This window comes from Phocoena phocoena, chromosome 6 (assembly GCF_963924675.1).
Source record: "Phocoena phocoena chromosome 6, mPhoPho1.1, whole genome shotgun sequence".
Lineage (NCBI taxonomy): Eukaryota > Metazoa > Chordata > Mammalia > Artiodactyla > Phocoenidae > Phocoena > Phocoena phocoena.
In genome coordinates, this window is record NC_089224.1 from 8,861,314 (window position 1) to 8,887,912 (window position 26,599).

The 26,599-nt window shown below is 52.6% G+C and overlaps 1 protein-coding gene across 1 annotated transcript in view; it reads left to right on the top strand.

Moving 5' to 3' along the window:
- Positions 1-26,599, top strand: part of XKR6 (XK related 6) — a 270,228-nt gene that overhangs the window by 235,628 nt on the left and 8,001 nt on the right. Inside the window, exon 2 of the mRNA XM_065879599.1 lies at positions 12,163-12,359. Coding sequence (XP_065735671.1) covers positions 12,163-12,359 — 197 coding nt within the window. The remainder of the gene's footprint in view (positions 1-12,162; positions 12,360-26,599) is intronic.

Below are 26,599 nucleotides of genomic sequence, written 5' to 3' on the forward strand. Positions count from 1 at the left end.
GAGCTCCAACTGAGGTGCACGTGACTTTACTGCGGGCCACTGGATCCCTGTCAAGGTCATGAGGTACTTTGTCTTGTTTTCAATTTTTTAATTTTTTTAAAATTAATTTTTATTGGAGTCTAGTTGCTTTACAACGTTGTGTTAGTTTCTACTGTACAGCAAGATGAATCAGCTATACGTATACATATGTATGTGTCTTCTTTGGATTTCCTTCCCGTTTAGGTCTCCACAGTGCATTAAGTAGAGTTCCCCGTGCCATACAGTATTTTCTCATTAGTTGTCTATTTTATACATAGCATCAATAGTGTGTACGTGTCAATCCCAATCTCCCAGTTCCTCCCACCTCCCTTCCCCCTTGGTATCCATACATTTGTTCTCTACGTCTGTGTCTCTGTTTCTGCTTTGCAAATAAGATCATCTATACCATTTTGCTAGATTCCACACATATGCGTTAATATACGATTTTTGCCTTTTGGTTGTGAGGTACTTTGAACACACACTAGTGTGTCCTTTGTGTGGGTGGAGCCGACCTCCTCCCAAACCGCTCAGGCAGCTGGGTGCGGACCGGCTGCCTCGGATCGAGCAAATCCGTTGCACCAGGATGCAGCCACAGCAGCACGGGCTGGGCTGTTGTCAGCATCTTCAGTTCTAATCTGGGGGAAGGTGAAACGGGCTTTCCCACGGTGGGCACTGCAGTGGTTCCAACTCCAAGCAGAAAAGCACAAGGGCGCCGCCAGTGATGGGCTTGCTCTCTTGGTTGGAAAGAGTCTGTGCCAGCTGGAGAGAGGAATGCAGTCACGTATTCATCCAGGACTGGGGACTCAGCTGGCCAGAGAGGGAGGCTTGAAGACAAATTAGGGGTGGGGGGAAGAAAAGCAGGGAAGAGGGCCCCAGGTTCTGCTCTGGGCTGCTGCTCCCGGAGGATCCAGGCTGACCTGAGCCTTGAGAAGAGGGGGGCTTTCCTTACAGCTGCCCCAGAAGATTGGACTATAAACTTCCTAGAGCACAAGGATTTTACTAGCAGCCTGCCCAGTCGCTTCATGCATTCATGAGACAAACACCAAATGCCCACCGAGTGTCTGACAGTGTGCCATGCACCAGGTATGCAAAGATAAACCCAAACCTCAAAACTTTGGTCTTGGGCTTCCCTGGTGGCTCAGTGGTTAAGAATCCGCCTGCCAATGCAGGGGACACGGGTTCGAGCCCTGGTCCGGGAAGATCCCACATGCCGCGGAGCAACTAAGTCCATGCACCACAACTACTGAGCCTGCGCTCTGGAGCCCGCGAGCCACAACTACTGAGCCCATGTGCCACAACTACTGAAGTCTGCGTGCCTAGAGCCCATGCTCCGCAACAAGAGAAGCTACTGCAATGAGAAGCCCGCGCACCGCAACGAAGAGTAGCCCCCGCTCAGCAACAGACCCAACACAGCCAAAAAAAAAAAAAGAAAAAACAAGCAAAAAACCCCCAAAACGCGTTGGTCTCTGTCCTTCTGGGAGTTTATAAGGGGGAACAAAAAGCAGTTCTCCAACATGTAGGTTTGCAAAGGTGTTTTGATTTTTTAAATCAAGTTTCTTGCAGAGTCTCAGACAAGGAGCAGTAGCCCAGGCCCCACTGTGCCGGTGGGAAAATGAGGCTGGTGGGGAAGTTTCCACCCACGTTCTGCTGTGCTGAGCCCTGGGGTGTTGAGGGATGCTTAGGCCACCTTGCCACCAAGACCCTACATCCAGGAAGACTACCAGTGGTACCCACTGCGGCCACCTCCCTTCCCTGAAGCTTTGTGGAGCTTTTCTCTGCTATCTCCCCTGGGCCCGGCAAAGCAATGCCACTTCACACCTGCTTTCTCGGATGCGTGCCCCAAGCCGGCCACCACTGCTCAGCTGATGTCAGATGCTGGAGAGAAGGGCTAAAAATAGCTCCGATTTGATGTGCTGCTCTCGGGGGCTGAGCTGGCAGCTGGCCCCTCCATCTTTCCTACACGCTGAAGGCGTCTCAGCTGGAGTTGGTGGGGGGTGGGCAGGAGTGTGAGGTGGGGAATCAGAGGGGCTTCCGGGCCAGCCTGGCAGTGGAAGGTTGCAGAGTCCATTCTCAGACTCAGAAAGAGCCCATGGCGCACAGCCAGGGCTGCGTTGGTGCACTGTTCCTGCTGTGCCAGCTTGGGGGCCCCTTGAGCCACCCAGACCTGCATTTGGGTGGTTTGAGGGGGTCCTCGGCTAGGACTTGTGTATGAACACACATGTGTGTGCCCAAGCGGACATTGGGTACACCGCACCACGCCTACAATAAATTGAGAGGACACTTGCAGCCCCTGTGCTCCGTGAGTTGTGAACCTCTGCCATCTGACAGCCCCGTAGCTTTGCTTCTCTCTGAAACTGTCCAGAGAGGGGCGAAAAACCTGCCTCGTTGTAACTTATCCTGTCAGGCTGGTTGGTAAGTTATCTCTTGCCTCCAACCCAAATCATTCCTGATTTAATTGTGCTCCTTGCACCCGTTTGGGTCGTCTGCCTCGGGGAACATGTATTTTATGTACTTGAAGGTAGTGTTGCAGGCATCTCTCTGGTCAAATGAGACTGTCAGAGTAGGGGATAAATTCACCTTAGCAGCCTCTGATTTGATGTTTACTGTGGTGGGCTGGGGGCAGCGGCTGTACAGGCGTCCCTCCTGGGGGTTAAGGTCTAGCTGGAGAGGCATCTCTGTACGTAAGTGACTCCAGTACAGCGTGGGCTGCGAGGAGAGCTGTAATAGGAGAGGGGAGGGGCTTCTAGGGGTGGAAAACAGGCGTGTAGCACAGCCAAACAAATCGAGGCTGAAATTTGGCTTTCCAACTTGGCATGCCATTTAACCCCTCTGAGCCTCAGTTTTCTGATGTGTAAAATGGGGCTAATAATCTAATTCATAGAATTGTGGAAAGAAGTAAGTGAACTGAGGAGAGAGGGAATGAGAGAAAGATAAGGAACAGGAGAATATAGTGTTCTGGGTTAGAAGCACCCTCTCTGGAGTCCAGCGGCCTGGCATGAGTCCCAGTAGTGGCGTCCTCAGGTGCTTCAGTTTCTTCATCTGTACACGACTGTAAGGTTCTCATGTTAAATGACTTAATACATGTAGAGAGTTTACACTGTGTCTGGTATGTAGGGAGAACCCAGTAAATGGAAGCTATTACTATACTGAGGACCCAGTATAAGGGGAGGATGGGAGGGAAATACTTGGACCTAGGCATGGGATAAGGCGCGTGGGGAGAGCTGGGCCTTGCCCAGGGGTGGCTGCTTGGGCGTGGAAACAACAGAAGCAAAGACACAGAGATGGGCACATGCTGGGAAGGTCTAGGATGGGAGGGCCATCAGGTGTGGCCAGGGGTCGGGGGCAGGTGTGGGGAGGGGGAAGGCAGGAGACTGGCCTGGCTGCACAGCCAATAGGGAGCCACCCAGGTTAATGAGTCCAGGTTAGCCTTGACGTCCTCATCTGTAATACGGGAATGGCGATGATAATAACCTGGCAGATGCTTGCAAGCTGAACCCTGATCCTGTCTGCGACAGCTCAGATGCTGCTGCCCCTGAGATCTGTGATGGTCTGGAAGAGCTTGAAGGACTTTTCTCTGTCCTGACCTGGGACCACAGGGAACAGCCGTGGGGGTTCCTACCTGGGCACAGAGTCTATGTCATGCAGGTGGGAGCACAGCCTTTTTGACATAGCAGCCTTGGAGCCCCCGTTAATGCCTGGTGACCCAGCTCAGCAGTCCTCAGTGGGTGACAAGCCCCAGACTGCCAAGGTTCCTGCACAAGCCCCATGTAGCCCGGGACCCTGAAACCTCCCCCACCCCCCTTTTGGGCCACTTTCTTCTACAGCCACTGCATGGTCACCTGGCCCTAGACCCCTGGGATGTGGTCAGCAATGGAAAGGATACAAGGGGGGAGCTCCTCCACCCCTCAAAAGATGGACCAGATGAGAGTACAGATCACACAACATCACAGCAGCCCTCAGTGCCTTTGCTGCGACCACAAGTCAGGATTCCCGAATCAATCAGGCACAGGTGGAGGTGAAGCGGGACAAGCGTGAACAGGGCTGGGGGCTGCGCACGTTCAGATGTCAGTGAGCCCTTGGGTGCTTTGGTGGCAGCTGGCCCAGCTGTGTCCTTGGTGTCGGGGGCAGGATGTTGTCTGACTGGTAGCTGCAGTGGCCCGTCCTCTCTAGGGTGGGAAGTGATGCGCGTTTGGCTTTCCCTCTGTGCCTGCTGTGATGACAGTGAATGGTCGGGGCAGGCGGGGACCCACCCCCTCAGGGATCTGGGGTTGGACCATGTTGACACAGGGCTGTGATCATGGGCTACAGGTGTCTCTACAGGTGGAGCCCTGGACGTGTGCAGTGTGTTCGTGTGCGTGGTGGTTGGTGCATGTGTGTCTGTGTGGTGTTTGTGTGGAGTGTTCTGGTAGGTGGTGTGTGTGTGGCTGTGAGAGTGTGTTCCACGCCCACCCAGGATAAGGGTCAAATGCCCCTGGAGGTGTGGCTGCTTATATTTAAATACAACAAAAACATAGAGGTATTTTTAAAATTGAAGTATAGTTGACTTACAATATTATATTCGTTTCAGGTATATAGAAGGGTAATTCGATATCTTTATAGATTATACTCTGAACAGAGTAATTATAAAGTATTGACAGTATTCCCTGTGCTGTGCGTTGCATCCTTGTGATGCAAGGGGCTCTTAATCCCCTTCACCTATCTTGCCCCTCCTGTCCCCTTAAGGGAGCTAATTTAAGTGGTAGGTATGTTTTTAAATTTCAATTTCCAATTATTCACTAGTAGTCTACAGAAATATATTTAATTTTTATGTGCTGACCTTGTATCATGAGACTTTGCTTAGCTTGCCAATTAGTTCTAGGAGCTTTTTTTGTAGATTTCTTGGGATTTTCTATCTAGACAATCATGTCATTTACAAATAGGGACGGTTTTATTTCGTTCCTTGCAGTTTGTATATACTTTCTTTTTCTTTTATTGTACTGACTGGGACTTCTAGTATGATGTTGAATAGGAGGGGTGAACTTAGACATTTTTGCCTTATTCCTGACCTTAGGAGGAAAGAATTCAGTCTTTTTATCATTAAGTGTGATATTAACTGTTAAATTTTTTTTTCTTTTGGCCGCGCTGCATGGCATGCGGGATCTTAGTTCCCTGACCAGGGATCAAACCCACGCCCCCTGCGGTGGAAGCACGGAGTCCTAACCACTGGACCACGAGGGAATTCCCTAACTGTTAATTTTTATAGGTATCTTTCATCTATGTCAGGTTAAGGAAGTTCTTTTCTATTTCTAGTTTGCTGAGAGTTTAAAAAAAGAATGGATGTTGAATTCTGTCAGATGCTTTCTTTCTGCATCAGTTAATGTGATATGTGGTTTTTCTTGTTAATATCATTGATTACATTTATTGATTTCTGAATATAGAATCAGCCTTACATTTCCAAGATAAACTCCAGTTGGCTATGGAATATCATTCTTTCTGTATATCACTGGATTTGTTTTGCTAGTATTTTGTTGAAGATATTTGCACCTATGTTTATAAGGGATATTATCTGTAGTTTTATTTTCTTGTATGTGTCTGGCTTTGATAGGGTAATGCTGACCTCATAAAGTGAACAGAGAAGTGTTCTTTCCTCTTTTATTTTTTTGGGGGAAAAGAGTGTGTAGAATCGGGCTAGTTCTACTTTAAATGTTTGGTAGACTACTTTTTTTCTTAAAGCGAATTCTCTAAGCTTCAGGCCCCACAAAACCTAGACTCAGTCCTGTTCGGGGCTTTGAGGATGAGTTGCTGTCCACAATCGGAGATTTCACAATGCTGCTTCTGAGGGTGTCATAAGAAGCAGAAGGGGCCTATAGGTCCAGACAGGTGAAATTATTCAGCCTCCTGCTTTTGCAGAAATCACTCATTTCCCTTAGATTTAGGCAGAGCTATAGCTGACTCCCAATGGGGTAACACGATTTGGGCAAGACCTCTGATTCGCCTGAACCATGACTGACTGTGTGACTTTGGGGAAATCACTCATCCTCTCTGAGTCTCAGATGAACCAACGGGAAAAAGATGACAAATGTGTCTCCTTCACAGAGCTGCTATAAAAGTGAAAATGTGCTCAAAAAACTATAGAGAGTTCTCCTGGAGGTATAAGGAGCTTTAAACAGTTCCATGGTTTACAAAGTAAGGGGAGGATATAGACTTGGAAGGAGAATAGAGTGGACCGAAGGAAAGACAGGAGGAGAGCCCCTTTGTGGCGGGGCGGGGGGGGGGGGGCATCTATTTGCTCAGCATGTCCTAGGGTCCTGCTCTGGGCCAGGCATTGTATAGATGAGGACACTGAGGCTCCATGAGGGTAGGAGATGTTCCCCAAGGCAACACAGCCAGTGACAGACCTGGAAGAGAGCCCAGGTGTTGGGGGCAAACAGTGATTTTCCACTGTAGTGAAGGGAGCAAGTTGGACCAAGTTTAAAAGAGAAGGGACAACTGGTCTATCTCTGAGGGGGCGTGTGGGTAGGAGGTGAAAAGCACTGGCCCCAAAGCAGACTTCTGGGCTTGAAGCCCTCCTCAACCCCTTACTTAGCTGGGTAAACTGAAGCATATTTCCTAACCTCAGTGCTGCAGTTTACCACATGTTGAAGTGAGGGTAACAGCGCATCTACCTCATACATTTGTTGGAAGGATTAAATGAGCTAATAAGGACAAAATGCTCAGAACAGTGCCTGGTACATATATATGAGTGCCACATAAACACTGGGTATTATTTGTAAAGATGCTAGGCCATCCTTAAGGCTCTAAGAAGCCACAGAAGGATGGAGTTAACAAAAGGGAGGCAGAAGCTTAGAGATCCTCCCGTCCGCCCTCTGTTTTGGATGAATCCAGCAGGCCCGGCCTCGGGGGTGACTTGCCCAAGGTGGTGCAGCCCTGCAGACCATAGGCCAGGTCCAGCTTTCCTGAGTCCTCACTCCATGAGGACACGCTGTACCCCTGCTTTTAGAGCCGTGCGTTTCATGATTCTTAGGAGACAATGGTGTGACAGGAGGCTACAAAAAATCCAGGCGGAAGCAAATCGGGAGGAGGAGAGTTGCGTGTCTTCTCTCCGGCACTACCTTTCCCGGGGGAGGTGAGCTTTCTGGAACCTGCCAGGGAAGGGGAGAAGGTAAGGGAGCAGCAGCCCACCGTGTGTCGCCTGCAGATGCCGGGCTTTCCCCTGGGGACTCGTCACACCTGGGCCTACCCCCAGGCCTCGCCTGCTGCCCCCTGCACCCCAACGCTGCCGCCGCGTCGGAAGGTGCAGGCCTTAGGGGGCCGCTGGCTGGGGATGAGATCAGTGCGCGGAGCAGCCTTCCTGCGTGGCTTAGGGTCTGGCGCCACCTTGTGGCCACGGACCGAGGCTGTCTTTGCACAGGGGCTGAAGGCTTAGCAGGAGGCCGCTGGCTGGGCGGGCGGAGAGATCACCTAGACCCACTGTGGACTTTACAAGGTCTACTGGGAACCCAAGGACTTAAGGATAGAAGAGAGGGGTGCAGGAGCCAGAGGAGGTGGAATAGGTCGAAGGCCCTTGATTGGGAATTTTGAACTGGACTCTGATTCAGCTCCTCCTCCACGGTGGGTGACTGTGTGAGCTGGTGTCCCTGCGAGGCATGATTTCCAGTTTGGGTCTTGGACTCGATCCCAGTGCACTCTGGGCTCCTAGCATCTGTTTGCTCATCGGTGGGGAGAGGCTCTGGCTTTGCCCACTCCCACCCTCATCTACTCCCATATTTGGGGATGTTCTCACAGAGGAAACGCAAGCTTGGTTTCTCTGGCAGGCGTTACGGTTGAACCAGCATTTCTGGGCTCGTTGTCTTCCACTGCACTGGCCAAGATGGGCAGAGGGGCTTGTGGCTCGGGGAACATGGGGATGGAGGGGCGGATCAAGTTGCGCCCTCTGCCCTGGTAGGGCAGACCTAGGTGAATCTGAGTGTCGCTGTTACCTTGGCCTGGGACCTGGAAGCATAGGCTTGGCTCTGCTACATAATCATTCCTCCACCTTGAGCCACCTTCTGAGTCTAGGAGAGGTAGAGGCTGTGGTCTGAGTGTACCCCTGAGAGAATATAGATTTGTGGTCTGGCCCCTGTGGGAGTCTGTGGCCCACAGTATTGTGCATTGCAGGTACCACATCTGGGCAGAGCTGAGTTTTGGAGCACAGAGACCACAGCTGACCTGGGAGACCCATGGCACCAAGGCTCCGCCGGCCACAGGGCAGTTCTGGGTGCTGGTGTGGAGCCTCTGGACCCGAAGCCCTGCTTCATCACCTTCACCCGTACGCCCTCGTCCCCCACTGCTCTGCCTCCCGGGCCATCATCCAATCTGATTAATCTGACCCTCCCCTCTGCCCTAGATTCAGAGTCGGACTTCCCAGCGCCTCCCAACTACTTGTGACCACATGTCCTTAGGGCCGGTCTCCCACCCAGGCTCTTCCTACTGCCACCTCATCTAGTCGGTCTTCTCTTTCAGGCCCCAAATTCTGATGTAGCTTCCCTCTCCTTTGTCTCTTTCTCTTTCCATTCTCTCTTGCAGAGCTCTGTCTGTCTTTCTGTCTCTTCTCTCTGTGTGTCTGTCTCTGTCTCCCTCTCTGTCTTTCCATCTCTGTTTCTCTCTGTGTCTCTCTGTCCTTGTCTCCGACTTTGTCTGTCTCTTTCTTTCTCTCTGTTCCTCTGTTTCTGTCCCTATCTCTCTGTCTCTGTCTCTCTGTGTCTCTCTGTATCTCTCTGTCTATGTCTCTATGTGTGTCTCTCTGTCTCTCTGTCTCTCTCTGTGTCTCTCTGTCTCTCCATGTGTCTCTCTGTCTCTCTGTGTGTCTCTCTGTCTCTCTGTGTGCCTCTGTCTCTCTGTATGTTTCTCTGTCTCTGTCTCTCTGTGTGCCTCTCTGTCTGTGTCTCTCTGTCTCTGTGTGTCTCTGTCTCTCCCTGTGTGTCTCTGTCTCTGTGTCTCTCTGTCTCTGTCTCTGTGTCTCTCTGTGTCTGTCTCTCTGTGTGCCTCTCTGTCTCTGTGTCTCTCCATCTCTGTGTCTCTCTGTCTCTGTGTCTCCCTGTGTGTCTCTGTCTTTGTCTCTCTGTGTGTCTGTCTCTGTCTCTGTGTCTCTGTCTCTGTGTCTCTCTGTCTCTGTCTCTGTGTCTCTCTGTCTCTGTCTCTCTGTGTGCCTCTCTGTCTCTCTGTCTCTGTCTCTCTGTGTCTCTCTGTCTCTGTGTCTCTGTGTGCCTCTCTGTCTCTGTGTCTCTCCATCTCTGTGTCTCTCTGTCTCTGTGTCTCCCTGTGTGTCTCTGTCTTTGTCTCTCTGTGTGTCTGTCTCTGTGTCTCTGTCTCTGTGCCTCTCTGTCTCTCTGTCTCTGTGTCTCTCTGTCTCTGTCTCTCTGTGTGCCTCTCTGTCTCTGTGTCTCTCTGTCCCTGTGTCTCTGTCTCTCTGTGTCTCTCTGTCTCTGTCTCTCAGTGACCCCATAGCTTTACGGGTCAGGTACAACAACCTCCCTGCCCCTTTCCTAGCCCCTCCCCCGGTCCTTTGATTTTGGGAACTTACAGATTGAGGCTCAGAGAGAGGCAATGACTCATGGGAAGTGGCGCAGCCAATAAATGACAGAACCTGGAACGGAACAGAATTCAGGGCCCTTTTTCACTTCAGAGCCTCAGTTTCCCCAGGTGTTAAAATGATGACAACCAGACCTGCCCCACAGGGCACGGCGGGGCCTCCGGAAGATGCCCGGCCTGCAGTGCCTGGCGAGGCTGGCGCCCCCGGCCTCTCCATGCTGGCCCCGACACCATCCCCGCTGCGGTGCCTCCCTCCCCTTAGTTTTCTGCAGGGTTGTTCTCCACTCACTCCAGGGAGTGTATGTGCAGAAAATAAGGTGTCCATCCCAGCCCCCCGGGTGGGTCTTTTCAGAGATCCAGTCCCTTAAAGGCTCTTAGGAATCTAGAGAAGCAGCCATCAGGTGTTCATCAGGTGTCGGATGGGCTCACCGTCACCAGCACGTGTGGTTCAGGTCACACCGATGGTTCAGGTGGGCTGCTTTGTGTCCCGATGCCCACTCTGGGGGACCCAGATGCCCACTCTGGGGGCCCACTCGTTCCTCTGTGGGTCCAGTACACGCTTAGCGCACAGGAGGGAGGCCCACTGTTTTGGACCTGGAGAGGGGCATCAATTATAGTTTTAAATTATTTTACAAATGTATGTTTTTGCGTCTTTGCCTCTAAAGCATGGGCTTCTCTAACGTGGATGCAAGGTTCTTGGGCAACACCCACTTCTCCCATTGCTCCCAGGGGGCGGGGGGTATAGAGCCCCTCCCTGTGAGCCTCTCAGGAATCCGGTGTAACCGTGGACAAGAGCTGCCTTCGCTGTGTTGTGACTGCTGCCCTGCAGGAGTCTGAGCACTGGGGGCAGGAGTCTTCCTTCTGCATCCACAGCCACTGGGGAGATGGCGTGAACACAAACAAGCTCAGGTGTCCGTGAGAGACAGAGAAGACACGACGGGGGCCGGGGGGCGGGGCGGGGAGAGAGACCGGGTGGTGGGACAGGAGGGGCGGGCAGGACCCCATGAGCCGAGGGAGGGGCTCGGATTTTATTCTGAACGTGATGGGAAGCCACGGGAGTGTTGAAAGAAGGTGGTGACGTGATTGCATTTGTGATTTTCACAAAGCACCTTGGCTGCTGTGCAAAGAATGGGTTGTTCTGGGGCAAGAGTGGACCCTGGGAGACCAGTTAGGAGGCTTCTGCTTCGATCCAGGAGAGAGGGGTGGTGGCGGGGACCAGGCTGGCGGTGGTGATGGGGACAGAGAGAAGGGACCGTCCAGCAGCCCCAAGTAGGCCCCTGACGGTGCTTGAGGACAGTGGGGACTCTGTAGGGGGGTCAACCATGCTCTCAACCTCTGTGATTCCGGCTCGGCCGTTTAAAAGACACAATGGTATACCTTCCCAGGGGGTGGCCAGGGACGCAGGTGTGGCTCTGTCCTGTTGTCTGTGGCCTCAGTTTATGGTGTGTATTCTTGATCCTAACTAGGCCCGCAAAGCTGTGCCTTCTGAACCCTGCTTTTGTCCCGGCGCTGCCGGCTCCTCTGGGCCTGGCCTGGCCCCAGAGACGGCTGGCTGGCTTGGATGCTACCTTCCATCCTCCCCTTGACTGTGGCTTGGAGACAAGCTTCCAAAGTTTAGGTGAAAGTGAGGCAGGCCTGGGGGCTTTCTCACGTGGACCTGGATACATGCCCAGCACGCAGATTATCTCCCTAATCTTCCCACCAGCCGTGTGATGCTGTGATTCTGCTGTGTGAAAGAAGAGTAACGAGGACACAGAGTTGGGTAATTAGTCCAAGGTCCCACAGTGAGCAGATGACAGAGCCGGGATTTGAACCCAGAGCCTGTGCCCTCTGCCTGCACCTGCTCCCTTTGCCCCTTGTCCCTCCCGGGTGGAGTGGGCTCAGTGGTTTGTGTGACTGAGTCTTGGGCTGTACCTGGATGGAGGCTCCATTGCAGGCCGTCCCTAGTGTAGAGGGATGGAGGCTCCATTGCAGGCCATCCCTAGTGTAGAGCGGGGCACGCACGAGCTTTGGTGTCCAGCAGCCTGGGGCTGCCTCCTGGTTGCTCCGCCATCAGGTCTGGAGCCTGTGCAAGTGAGTCCCGCCTGTCTGTCCTACGTGGGAACTACACCTGCCTGTCGCCTGGGACCCAGGCAACACGCAGTAGCCAGCCAGCCAATGATACTTAGTAGGAGCTTCATAAATGTTAATTCCCTTCCCTCCTCCTCCAGAGAGGTGAAAACCCTGCAGGAAGGTTCCCCCTGGGACCCTGAACTTCGGCCAGCCCACCTGCTCTCTGAGCTCACCTGTGATGCTTCCCTGGCAGGCCTGTGACATCACCCGGTCCCACTCTTCCATTTCTTATTTTACAGATGAGCAAAGTGAGGCCAGGGAGGGGACAACTTGCCTGGGACCCGTTCCCTGGCCTGCCCCCACCCCACCCCACCCCGAAGCCTCAGCACCCCGTCTGTGGTCCGGCAGAACCCCTGGAGCTGGTCCAAGCACCCGGAAAACCTCAGCGCCAAGGAGGGGATGCTAGCCTGTGGGGACGGCCTGACCCTCCCACAGCTCCCATGCCGACCCACGCTCTCTGTGTTCTGTCCCGTCTCTCGGCAGGTATATCCGCACCATGTACCTGGGGATTCAGAGCCAGCGGCAGAAGGAACACCAGCGACGCTTCTACTGGGCTATGATGTACGAATATGCAGACGTTAACATGCTGCGCCTCCTGGAGACCTTCCTGGAAAGCGCCCCCCAACTGGTGCTACAGCTGTGCATAATGATCCAGAAGAGCCGCGCCGAGACGCTGCCCTGTGAGTCCCCTCCCCCTCCCCGGGGCTGGGGGCGTTGCCCTGATCCCCGAGTCCTCACTCCCCCGCGCCCCTGCGTGCGAGCCTGCCCCGCCGTCATGTGAGCAGAGCAGAGCCGGGTCTCCGTGTCCCTGGAGCAGCAGGGCGGAGGGCCCTAGTCTCCCATTCCCGGGGGGAGAGGCCCCTTGTCTTGGCGCTGGCCTGAGCCACGGTGTTTGCACATATGCAGGATATGGGGAAGATGCCTTAGGACAGCACGTGCCCAAGAGGCTAAGTCACGTCAGGCGGCATTAGCAGTTTTAGACGTTTGTAAGCTGTGGTGCTCTTGCTTTAGACCCACGTATAAAATGTAGAAGCCGCACTTATAAAACAGGCTCAAGTAGCTCTGTTCTAGGTAGATGGGGATGGGGGTCCAGAGCCCAGCGTGGCCCGCCCACTGGCAGCACCTTCCCACTCCTGGCCACTGTGGCCCCAGATGGTCTCGGAGCGCCCAGGGCCCGGTCTGGACAACACTGGTCTCTACAGCAGTGGGAAGCCTCTGGGGGCCACCTGACTGAAAGGAAGACCTTTCCACATTGGCCTCCTCTGGTCAAGGTGGAGTCTCACCCCAGGTCGCCAATGTCAGGACAGACCCCAGGTCAGACCAGCCTGCAAGTGTCATCGTCGTGTCAGAGCCTATTTCAGCAGGGCTGGAGCTCCAGCAGGGGAGAAGGTCTAGGGTGAGGAGGGGCTGGAGATCACAACACTTGGGGGACCCTGGGGACGTTTTGCCTGGGGAGGACTTGAGCTATGTGAATTTCAACATTTGAAGGGATGTCAGGGAAGGATGATGGTTCCAAAGGGTCTGGAGGGAGCTACAGGGAGACCGTTATTGATTCTACATGTGGGAGACATTTCAAACAGCAGGAGTCGTCCAGTGATGGAAAGACTGTCTCAGGAAGTAGAGAGTTTCCCGTCGTGAGGAATATTCAAGCAGAGCTGTTGCTGCAGGGACTCAGCCCAGAGGTTCCTGACTCGAGAGGGCTCGAGCATGTGTGATCTGGAGTAGCAAGGCAGCTGGGGCAGAGGGTCTATTCTCCTGGGGCCTGCTGGCCTCCTGGGTCCTCACCTCTGGGCCCACAGCTCCCCAGCTGCTCCAGCGGGCCCTGGGTGCCACCAAGTTCATGAGCACCTGTAGGGGGGCTCTCCAGCGGGACACCCCCTTGCCCCACGTGGCCCCAAGCTCTGGCCTTTCATTGAACTGCTATGCCTCTTTGGTATAACGGGGGAGATGACAACTGTACCTAATTTTGGGGGGGGTGCAATGATATATGGCACGTAGAACACTTTGTTATCCAGCTCTGCAGGCATCTAAGGGGGTGTGTTTCGCATTGCCAGGGAAGTGGTGTGGGCAGGCTCCTAGGGTGATCCCCCATCTTCCGCCCCGTGGGTCATGCTGCCCCAGCTGCCTTGCTGAGCCCACTCTTTCTATGATCACTGCTCAGGTTATAAATGCAGAGAGGCTGGATGTGAAGTCCCCAGAGAGGAAACTCGAGGGGCAGCCGATGTCGCTTCCTAGGGGTCCTCCTGACATAGGAGCCCAGGCGGCCCATGTCAGCAAAGGCTAAGGGGCCGCTGGGCGAGCCTTTGTCAGCAGGAGCCTGGGAGTGACAAGAGCCAGGCTACTTTGGCCTGGGGAAGCACTCCCTGGCTCTTCTGCCCACATGCCCATCTTTTCATGCCAGCGGCTCAGAGGTTGGGGGAGCACTTCCCCACGTGTTTGGTGAGTGGAATAGTTATTTCTCGAAATAGACTTGCACAGTTAAATACATTTGGGGACTGCTGGACCTGACAGAGGTCAGTGGCAATCTTTGCTGTTGGGTTGTGAGTCCCCAGGATGAGGGTCTGCAGGGCTGGCTGGGGTGATGGGAAGGAAGGAAACTGGCCGTCACTGTCATGGAGCATAGAGTGTAAGCTCTTGGCATGTTCCTTTTTCCTTTATTAAAAAATTTCAACTCTTTATTTTATTTATTTATTTATTTGGGGGGCACATCCTGCGGCATGTGAGATCTTAGTTCCCCGACCAGGGATTGAACCCGTGCCCGCTGCAGTGGAAGCACGGAGTCTTAACCACTGGAGCCAGAGAAGTCCCATGTTCCTCTTTCTTAACTTCTAGAATATCTGCTCATCACTGGACCCTTGTGTTATGGTGGTAGATGCCTTCCCTCTCTTTTCCCATAAGAAGCTGCATGAAATGTATGCCCTTTGAGGAAAACCATTTTAAATAGTAGAAATTGGAGGAGAGGAGAGATAGTCTGTGAACTTGGAAGGGACGTGTTGGCGACGTGGACTCTGTGAGTTCTTAGAGGACCGTGGCCTGGAAAGATGGGGTGACTCCGCCTGCTGCTGGATAGCTGTGTGACCTTCAGCAAGTGACCGAGCCTTTCTGTTCCTCAGTTTTCTCGTTTCTGAAATGGGGATAATATTGGTACCTACCACAGAGGGTTGTTCTGAGCATTTTTGACGTGATGAATGTCAAGGGCCTCGGGCCGCATCTGGTCATTTTGTGGTTGGTGATGGTCGAGCTTTTCCTGCAGATACACTTTCTGAATTGGACCACGAGTTACTAGTGAGATCATGGCTAACTGGCCTTGTTTGGTGGGCTTTTGGTGACACCTGTCCACTCTATACCGTTAATGCTAGTAGATGGCTAGAAAGATCACTATTGCTGTAGTAGGTGAGTTTTCCGTGGATCTTGTCCAATGCCAACCTCTTCCACTTTTGCTACTTTTGCCAGCTATCCACCTTTTATTCCTCTTTTATCACTGGGTTAGCAGTACGGTATTTGGCCTGCAAGATGGATCTGTATCCAATTTACCCACAAAACCAGACTCAAGTCAAAAGATAACACTGGGTTAGCCAAAAAGTTCGTTCGGGTTTTTCCGTAACACCTTAAGGAATCTTACGTAAAAACCCAAACGAACTTTTTGGCTAACCCAATAGTAACAGTAATAATAAACCATGGGAATCTTATGCTAGAGTCATTTGGGTACTTCAGTTGGGTCTTCCTTAAATCTGGTGTCTTGAAAGTTTAAATAAAGATATAAAAGGGGCATGTTATCTGATATGCCACTTACACTAGTAGGGAGTCTTTTGTCTGCTGAAAGCTTCACGAGGCTTCTAGGCTGTGACAGAGTTTGGAAAACAGTCCTAATAGTGAGAAAAGCCCGACAGAGCTGCGTATAAATTCCACCTCCACCATTTATTGACTTTACGACACGGGGCAAGTTAATTTCCTAACTGGGCTTCTTCATCTGTAAAGTGGGCATAATAACTGCTTTTGGGTGGTTGTGAAGGTCTGACGAGCAGCACATACCCCTCTACAGCACCTTGGCTGGCGTATTATGGGCACTTGATACAGTCTGCCATTCAACAAGATGCATTAAGTCAGGAGCCGTACTACGTGCTGAGGGTAACGGGGAACAGATGTGGTCCAGGCCCTCATGAATCTTCCGTTCTCTCTTGGGAGACATAACAGAAACAGCTAGACAGCTAGCACGCTGTGGGAAGTGCTTTAAGCAAACAATCAGGGTGCCAAGACCACAGTACACGGGGTGGGGTGTGGAGAGAGCTTATTTGAGCAGGAATGTCAGAGGAAGCCTCTCCAGAGAGTTGACATTTCGGCTGAGCATAAACACTGAGGAGCCAGCTATGGGAGAAGCAGATACAGCCTTCCAGGCAGAGGGAACGGCATACGTAAAGGCCCTGAGATAGGAAACGCCTGGCTTGTTCTAGAAAATGAAAGGACTCAGCATAGCTGGAGGTTGGCGGTCTGGGGAAGGAGAGTGATGTGCGGAGGATGGAGGGGAAGGCAGAGGCCTGACAGCTTGGGTTTATACCAAGTGCCGCGGGGAGGGTTATGTAGGAAGTCTTTTAAAGAAGATTCCCTTTCCTGCTGTGCTGGGAGGAATACAAGAGCTGAGCCAGGAACGCCGGTTAGAGGCAGCGGTGGAGGTCCAGGGGTGAAACGATGGGGTTGGAGTGTCTGGGGGGTGGAAGCCAAGTGCACGGGTTGGAGGGCTGCTCTGGAGCGGAAATCAACAAGACTTAGCAGGCCTGGTGCAGGCGGTGATAGAAGGAGGGCTGGGGGTTTCTAACAGGGTGTGTTGAGGTTGAGGACACTCTACGGGGATTGGGTCAAGAGTTCGTAGCTCTGTCACCTTTCCTGGCTTTTTGGGTTTTCTGACCCTCCCACGTGAACATTGGCAGGGCTGGGCGAGCGCCACTGGCGACACCCACACGGCACCTGAGCCTGCCTTTTGGGGTTGAGCTCGCCGTAAGGAGTTCTCCTCCTTACAGGGCTCTGATGACCACTCGCCCGTGGCCTCACGACCCCACTTTTCAGGCACCTGCTCTGCTGTAGGCAAGGTGCTGTGTCAGGAATGGGTTTGCGAAGATACCTACCCTTCAGTAGGTGTTCTTAAACACCAAGCCCTTAAGCACTGGTTTTCTTTTAAATAAACGTTGAGCTCTGAGATCCAGATAGGCCTCTTGTCTTTCCATCCCTTTGGTGTTAACCTCCCTAATCGTCTCCTTCTTTCTTAACCTCACTTGTCAGCTCCGCTTACATCAGAAGCCCACCAGTGGCGTGTACCTTAGCTTCACATTTGCTCCTTTCTCCAGCAAGAGAGCGCTGCAGAGAGGCAGGTGTTCGTCCAGTTTCTCTGCTCCCGTCTGTACCTTTTTCTTCAGCTGCCACCCCAGGAGCTCTTCCTCCTTTTCCGAGTGAGGACGAAAGTCATCCCAATCAGCTCCCTCTCCGGGCTTCCTCTCCGGATCCGGTTTCCATTCTGGTTGAGGGCTAGGCTTCCAGGTTCCGGTTCTCAGGAGAGCGAAGGCCAGGGTCTGCTTCTCAGCTGTGGGCTTGGTTAAACGGCCCTCCCTGCCTTCCCCTCCCCACAGTGAAAGACCTCCATGTCTCTCCCCTTGGGAGATTTCTTTTCTCTAATGTGAAAAATGCTGTCCTGTCTCTCCAGTCCCGCTCATATGGACATTAGCTGTTACCCTGCAAGTCTGGGACACAAAAGTTGGCTACTTGATCGTTTAGGATTTTGGTTATGCTTAGGTGAAGCTGCCACCCAGAAAGTGAGGGTGGTCTGGTTGTGTGGCCCATGACCACAGATCTGTGTTCTATACCAGACCTGTGAATTTCCTACTCAACTTTCCTCATTACCAAGAAGTAAAATTCGTTATTGAAACAACCATTTCACTGCATCAAACACCATCAGATAATGAATCACCTTGAGCAGAGTTATGGGGGGTTTCCGTGCTCCCTGATCCCCTATTGTGTGAGCCACCGCCTGACTTAATCCTGGTGGAGTCGCCCCCTTCTCCCTGACTCCCCCTGGCCCTCACCCCCGCCCCGTGCTGAGCCGGAGCCGCTAGCTCTGAGAGATGCTCTGGGGTTTCAGACCAGGTTGGTACCAAGATCTTCCAGCCTCGGATCTCAGCTCCAGGCTGCTCATGCCATTCCTGGGTCTTAGCCTCCAGGATAGATAAAGGAGAAGATGTGCACTTCCCTGTTCATGCCCTTCCCCTGGCTGTCTTGCCTCTTCACCCTTAACTGCAGTGAAGAAGGACACGCCTTCCTTCTCCCCCCAGAACACAGATTCGGCCTCTCTTGTTTCCCCGGGGTACGAACTCTCCCCAGCTCTGTTTCTGTCTCCTTCTGAGAAGCTGCCCCTCCTTCTTGCCCATCAGATACCCGCTTGGCGTCTACACACAGGGTGCCCTGAACAGCCAACTCCAGCTCCCAGTTCTGCTTCAGCTCCCAGTGGCTTCTTGTCAAACAGAACATTAAAACCTCACACTTCTAAACAGAGTTTGCAAGGATATTAAACAGAGACATCACTTTTGGTGCATCAAAAAGAGAGGAGAGTTCTTTTTTATAAACTGTGATAAGAACACATGTAAGATCTACCCTCTTAACAAATTTTAAGTGTAAAAGAAAATGCAGTATGTACATATGAGGGAGGGTTCTTAAAGCAGCAGAAAACGTTTGAGAAAGGCAGGCTAAATCAATGTCACTACAGTTAACACAGATGAAATAACAATCGGCCGCCTGAAAATGTTTGTGCATGAAATGTTGGGACAAAGCCAGTGAGGCTTCTCGGGGGAGGCTCCGAGTGCTGCCAGTTCAGAAGCCTGAGCCGTAACTGTAACGGGGCCACTTATTCAGTAACTATTTATTAAGCACCTACTATGCACCAAGCATGGTTCTAGGCACTGGGGACAGATATGAGCAATAAACAAAACAGACAGGAAGCCCTGCTCTCTTGGAGCTTGCATTTCTTGTAGGGAGAGACAGACAACGAACAAAACAGCTATTAGAAAATGGTAGGTACTCAGCAGAGCTCTAAAGCTGGGAAGAGAGAGGGGCGGGGGAGCAGAGCTGTGTCAGCCTTCAACAGTGTTGCAGGAAGGTCTCCCAGTCTTCAATGGGGTGGCAGGAAGGGGACCTCTGAGCAAAGATATGAAGGAGGGAGGGAGCCAGCCCACAGATCTCTGGAGGTGAGTGTACCAGAGGAGGGGACAGCCAAGGGCAAGGCCTTGGGCTAAGGAAGTGACTCCAGTGTTTGGGGAGCAGCCAGGAGGCTGGGAAGGTGGGTGTGTCATGCCTGGGCTCAGCCGTGCCCCGGGGGTCCTGCCAGCAGAGCATCTCTTCCTCTTCTGCTTTGTTAAAAAATTTTAAACTGCTTTATTGAGATACACTTTACATACCGTAAAATGCACCCACTTGAAGTGTATGATTCAATGGCTGTTAGTCTATCTGCGGAGTTGTCACCATCACCACGACCAATCTCAGAACAGTTTCATTGCCCCACAGAGACACGTCACACTTCTTAGATTTGCTCTCCTGTCTCCCACCCCGCAACTTTCCTGCATAGGGAGGCGGGCAGCTGAAGGAGCCCTGGGTCCTGAGTCCACTGTGCTAGAACGTGGCAAGGGATGCTGGGAAAATCTCTCCCATCTCATCTCTGAGCCTGAGTAATATGAGTGAGGGCAGGAGGGACTCCTGAAGTCCTTTCAGTCTGTAACTGTAAGGAAGAGAAAAGTGGGGGAATCTGAGCAAGAATCGGACAGGAGCAATGTTTAATCATTAGGCTAGACATTCACATTAGAGGCGATCGCAAACTCAAGGTCTCGTGGGAACTCCCAGCTCCAGGAAAGACGGCAATTAAGTGATCTTCAAAAGATCTTTTCTATTTCTTAAGATTTCCAAGGAAAGAAGGCCTACAGATTTCATGAATGATGTCTTCCTGTGTCACACACCTCTCACTCCTGGGGAGTGGGTGGAATGGAAGAGACCCTGAGAAGGAAATGGGGGAGTCCCTGTAAGCTGTTCTCCTTCCTGTCTGAGCCTCACCTTTTTCATCTGTAAAAATAAAAAAGGGATCCTTTCCATTCTAGACACAATTGGAGATGTTAGGTGGGTCAGGACAACAAGAGGAGTCCTAGGGGTGAGGCAGTCACTCCATGGCCAACCTGGGGTGACGTTTGGGTCTGACGTTGACCAGCGGAGAGCTGAGTCCTCTCTCAATTCCAGACCCCACGTGCCCCAGGCTGCCAGACCCTGGGGTTCAGGAGCCCGCCCGCTGTAATACCTGCCCACCTGTGACCGCGTGGAGCCCATCCCCACCTCCTGCTGTTCTTGGGGACCCCATCATTCCCTTCACCCCCCCACCCTGCCCCAGTAATAACCAAGTACTTTGAGGCCTCCTCTGCTTGTCCCTCCGGTAGTCTCCTGAGACTGTCGCCTAGAAGAAAAGGTGCTGCCTCCTGTTTTGAGTGGTAGCAGGTGTGGACCTGGCTTCGCACTCTGATTTGCACTTAGAAGCTGCATCAGTCCCATAAGGCCCTTAACCTCTTTGAGCCTCGGGGTTCTCGTTTGTAAACCACGCATCGTAACTCCTGCCTCAGAGGGGTTTTGTCAGGAGCAAGTGAAATACATTTGTTTGTTTCACAAAGGGGGCCCCCTGGCAATCACCCATCCGAGGCCCGCATTGCTGCCCTGCTCAGCGAGGCCCTGGCTGGGCGACGTCACCTGCTTGGCAGCTCTGCTTCCTTCGCCAGGCTGCTCGCCTGAGCTGCCGTGGAGCTCAACGGTGGTCTGAGAGCCCTCCACAGCCTCCTGACACAGTCCCTTGCAGGGCTCCAGGGGCCGTTCCTCCTGTAACCAGGCCAGGACCGTGGAGAGCGCTGGTTCTAGCCCAGCACGGTGCCGAGGGCGCAGCAGCAGCGGCAGGTCAGCCTGCGATGGCCGGTCTCGCGCCTCTGTCCCCACGCCGTTTCTCCCGCTTCTCCCTCCTCCCCACCCTCAGTGCCTGGTGCAGGAGTGGGCGGTGCCCCTGCCCTTGGCCCAAGCCCTTCTCCTCCCAGGATTTCTCTTGCGGTGGTCAGATCGTGCGGTGACCTGTCAGGGAGACGCAGAGCCGGTTGGCTGGAGGAGTAGTTCGCGGGGGAGGAGGGGGGATGTGACAGGAGAAAAGGTGGGAACTCCAGCTGTGGGCGCCGGCTTCTAGCCACCCCACTTGCCCGTTAATTTGGCTGGGATATCTGACGCATCACTTAACCTCTCTGAGCCTCGGTTTCTCCTTTTTAAGTTGGGAATAATCGTACCTGCCCTAACCTACTCAGAGGGGATGGGTGGGGACCCTGTGAGATTAGAGGGGAAGCCACCTGGGGACTAGGGGTAAGGGTTACACATGCGGTTACTTTGTGTCTCGGGTGAGGGAATGACTTTGGGGTTTAGATTAAATTACATCATTGTAGCTTAGAATCCCAGCAGGACCCTCCTCTCCCCCCACTTACAAACATGGAATCCCAGGGCCCTGCAAGGTGAGACTGAGCTGGAGATGCTCTTGCCCCCGGCTGCAGGCCTGCTTCTCTCTTGAGAGGGCATGATTGCTTGAGAAAATCAATTAGGTTAGGCCTTTGTCAAAATATTATAGGTATGGGCTTCCCTGGTGGTGCAGTGGTTGAGAGTCCGCCTGCCGATGCAGGGGACACGGGTTCGTGCCCCGGTCCGGGAAGATCCCACATGCCACGGAGCGGCTGGGCCCGTGAGCCATGGCCGCTGAGCCTGCGCGTCCGGAGCCTGTGCTCCGCAACGGGAGAGGCCACAACAGTGAGAGGCCCGCGTACCGCAAAAAAAAAAAAAAAAATCTGTTATAGGTAAGTTTGATGGTCAACGATAATACATCACACAGGCTCCCTGAAACACATTTGCACTGAGCACGTCTGGCCCTGTGCTAGCCTCTGGGGGAACAGAGGTGAGCCAGGCAGGCGGGTCTCTGCCCTTCGGGGGCCTACATCTTAGTGGAGACAGGCAATAACGAGTGACACATGAATAATACCATTTCAAATATGATTGAGTCTATATATGTGTGTATGGGGGAGTAGGACATGTAGGCACATCTTTATTGCTATAGAATACTGTATATATACACTCTATATGTTCACCATGTGTGTACATTGTACTGCACACATTCTCTGTCTCTGTCTCTCTCTCTCTATATATACACTATATATAGATATATAAATATATAGTATAGTATGTAAATACATCAAAGATGTACATATATCAAATATATATTGAATATTCCAAATCCATGTTTTTACACATGGGTCACAAACAATAACCTAAGGCCCAGTCTGCTTGTACCAAAGCCCATGCTTTCCAGGGCATCTCACGGCCTCTGTTAAAATGCAGTCAGTCTGGGAGCATCAGGGCATTGAGACTGGTTGGCTGTTTGCTCCTCAATGAGGGTGGATTTACTGGAACTTTCCAGGGATAGCAGACGGATTTCTTCACAGTGTGCTTCAGGCCCACCAGGATCCAGGCATCCGCGAGGCTTGAGTGGCTGACATTTGTTCTAGACTCTCTAAAGTTTGCCTTTACCTAGTTGGCTGTGAAGATGGTATTTCGATAGCTCTGACAGCATCTTAGAAAGAAGAGGCAACCGAATCAGAGGGCTGGATTTAGCTTTCCTCCTGCCCGGTCCTTTAAATACCAGTATTTGACCTTGAAGCTCCTTGAGAAGGGGGCTGTTGCCTTCCCCCATGTTCCCAGAGTGACCGTCAGCTCGTGGTCAGCCGCTCAGAAGAGACTCCTTATCCAGGTATCGGACCACAGAGATGCTGTTCTCATGACCTGTCCCAAGGTCACTGGTCTGTGCCCCAGGGGCCTTTTTCAAGATATTGAGCAGTTCTCGGGAGGAACTCTAGAAAGCCTGAATCTCCAGCTGCTTGACACATGCGGGTTCACAGTTTGTTTGTAACTTGAGAACATTGAGGAAATAGGAATAGGAACCCCATCACAGGGTTCCTCATTCTCAGCACTAGTATATCTGGGGCCAAATCACTCTTTGCTTGTGTATTGGGGAGCTGTCCTGTGCTCTGCAGAATATTTAGCAATATCCCTGGTTCCTACCCACTAGATGCCCACAGCGCCCTCACCCCGAGCTGTGACAACCAAGAAAGTCTGCCAGATGTCCTGGGGGTGGTGGGCGTTGGGAGAACGTAACATTCCCATTGAGGACCTTTGCCCTGCTATTAAATGGGTGATTGTGTCAGCTGAACATGGCCCCTCAGGATGTCCACTTCCTAGTCCCCTGAGCCTATACGTGGCACTTTATGCAAAAGGGACTATACAGGTGTGATTGACTTAAGGATTTTGAGATGGGAGCTTATTCTGGGTTATCCAGTTGTATCTGATATAATCAGAGGGGTCCTTATAAGAAGGAGACAGAGGATCAGAGGGACAGAAGGCCATGTGACAAATGGAAGAGTTGAAGATGCTATGCTGCTGGCTTTGAAGAGGAGGGGAGGGGCCGTGAGCCAGGGGATGCAGGGAATGCCGCTGTGGATGCTGCAAAAGGCAAGGAAGCAGATTTTCTCCTGGAGCCTCTACAGAGTGAGCCCAAACCTCTGACACCTCGGATTGGGACCAATGAAACCCATTTCAGACTCTGACTTCCGAACTGTCAGATAATAAATCTGGGCTGTTTTAAGCCACTAAATTGGTGATAATTCATTACAGCGGCCATAGGACACTGATATAGCGGGGAAGGTGGCTTTCTTTAACTAAGCAGTTGAAGCTAGCTGTTTACAAGATGTGGCATCAACCTCATGGTTATCTGGGGTTTGCATTTGTGACTTTGCTTGGGAAAGTGTATCTGTGCAGGGGACACATTTGTTGGGTGACAACTCTGCACCAGGCATGGGGATTACCGGAATGGATAAGCCAGTTTTTCTACCCTCAAGAATAAATGTTAGTTCTATCCTCAGGGAAGTCACAGTTGAGGGAGAAAGACCAACAGTCAGCAGAAAATGTGACTATAAAATAGTGGCCGTCGAAGAGGAATGCACAGGAGGGTGCAGAGGTGGTACCGTGCATTCAGGGGGAGTCAGAAGGGGGTCCCAGGGGGAGATGGTGCCGACCTCAGCCCTGGAGGATGAGCAGGAAAGGGGAGAGGGATGACACGAGCAAGGGCCGAGGGGCTTGAGACAACATAGCGTGCGTATGGGGGTCCGTGTCTCTGCTCACAGCCGCTCATATGTGGGCATCGTACTTTGCCAAGGGCCCGGCACTGAGCTAACCCCTTGCGTAGCCATTTGTCTCTTGATCCTTACGGCAACGTCAAGAAGAGCGTTCAGTTATTGTTGCCCTTTTACAGGTGAGCAAACAGGCGTGATGCCCAGCGTCACTGGACAGCAGGGTGGCAGAATCTAGCCTGGTTCCAGAGCACACACTCAGAACCACGGTGCTCTCCTGCCTCTGTGAGTGGGTTAATATCACTAGGTCCTGACCACGGGCCTGGGAGCAGGGCCCAGACACAGAGGTCTTGGGCACCATGAGTGGGGGCTTGGATTTGAGCCCATGGGACAAGGGAATTACTGGAGGCTTTAGCCTTGTAACCCCAGGCCATGGGGGACTTTGGAGCTGGAGATACTGGGTTTGAAGCTCCCTCTCCAACAGTTTGCTAATGTTGTAACTGTTTTAAAAGACAGGTTTTGTTGTTATTTAGGCATCTCAAGGGCAACAGATCAGGAGACAACTGCCATTGAAAAGATCGTTTGTTACTCAGAGATCCCAAGAGGAGAGGGCATGCCACACCATGGGGGGGGGGGGCACCTGGGGAAGCACCAGTGTCCATCAGCAGGCAGAGGGAGTGAGGGGAAAATGTGGGCAAGAGCCTTTATTGTGGTTTCCCAGGGAAGGAATGAGTGAGGCAGGGGAAGCAGGCTTAGCATAGGCTCGTCTGAATAATTTCAGGAGGCTCTGGGGCACAGCGCTGTCCCCAGTTGTCTGGTACCTGGCCCTGGGGTGATTAGGACAGCGGGATAGTGGCCCAGAGTATCAGAGCCCAGTAGAGGAGGTGTGCGTTCCGGACTGGTTGGTTTGCATATGAAAAGCACTGGTGGTTTGCTATTTTGAGGAATTTGCTAAACCTGGGAGGGGCGGTCCCTCCAGGATCAACAAGACCCCACAAGGCAAACCATCAGAATAATAGGACATGCTTCGTGCAGTAACTAGACAGATCCTTTTACCTCTCTGCGCCTTGGTCTCCTCTCCTATAAAATGGGACACCAGTAGACACTTCAGGGGATTATTGTCAGGATGAAATGAAATAACTTATGCAAAGTATCTGGCATAATGCCTGATGCATCATTGGGAACATTCACTGAATGTATTCCTCTTCATCTCCGTCTTCTACCCTCGAGGTTTTCTTCTAAAGGACACAGGCATAAATGGAGGCTCCCGGGGAATTCCCCTTTCCGCAGGGGAAAATGGCGGGAGGGGAGATGGCTGGTGGGTCACAGACCCCTTTCCCTATGGGCCCCTTTGAGAATCAGAGGACAGCTGTGGACTGTCTCGTGAGAAAAATACCCACACGGTTTTGCACATAGTTTCAGAAGGACCTGACCAATTGCTGCACTGCCCTTGGGGGCTCACATGCATCACGGTACCTACGAACTTAAGGAAAAAGGGAACGAGTAAGAGAGAAAGTGTATGGAGGTGGTGGGAGATGCTAAGGTGGGAAATTAAGCCTGGAAGTTGGGGGAGGCATTGGGGGGTTGCAGTTCTCAGTGTGCTGGCCAGCGATGGCCTGGCTGAGAGGCCGAGCTCTGGTAAAGGCCTTAGTGAGGTGACACTTGGGGACCTGGGGAAGGGCCCCCAAGGTGGAGGACAGAGCCAGCGCACATGCCCTGAGGCAGGACTATGCCTGGACCACATGGGACAGAGGGGGAGCGAGGGGCTGGCGTGAGGTGACCCTGGAGCAGGAAGGGGCTGTCTCATGTAGGGCCCAGCCTGGTGCCATGAGAGGGACTTAGGTTTGAGGCCATCAGAGAAGGCATGTGGTGAAGGGCGTGGGTGGGGACTCGATGGCATACACTTGTAACTCCAGGCAGTGTCACGAGGGGCCCTACAGGCCTTATAAGGACCACGGCATTAACCCTGAGCGAAGCGGTGTGTCAGTAGGAGAGGCTGGCCGTGCCCGGTTTCGAGGCCAGAACCATTTCCCTGGCTTAAAACAACTTCGGTTCATTTCTTGCTGTTGCGCATCTATCACAGGTCACTGCGGTGGGGGTGAGGGAGCGTGCCCTTCCTCCTGGACGTGACACACACATGCTTCTGCTCACGTGGCAGTGGCTGGGACAGGTCACAGGCACAGCTGAGTTCAGCAGGGCGGGAAGGCATATCCTCCCTGCGAAAAGGTTGAAAGTCAGGCACCGTTGACAGGCCGCCATGCCTGGGAGGCCACGAGGAGAGACGTCCCTCAGCTTCGTCACTTTGGTGGAATTGCGAGTGGCCTGTCGGGACGAGGGCGGATGCAGGGAAACCCACTAGGAGGTCCCCCCAACAGTCTGGGCAAGAGAGATGAAAAAGAGGTGTCACCACCTCTGCACTTACTGGCAGGCTCAGGGAGGGACCTCCAGGGTGGGTCCTCGGCCTTGCAGGCCTACAGATTGGCCACCGGTGCTCACAGAGATGATCAGAGGGGCTCGATTACCAAATTGATAAGAAATTGGTGTATAAACCTGAATGCCAATTCCTTCACTTATGGACGGGGATGGGGAGACGTACCTTTCCAGTGATTCCAAAGAGAATCTGAGTTTTGGAGTTAGGTAGCCTGTGTTCAAATGCCGGTTCTGTGATTTCTTAACTACTTGATCTGGAAAAGTGGCTTAGACTGTGA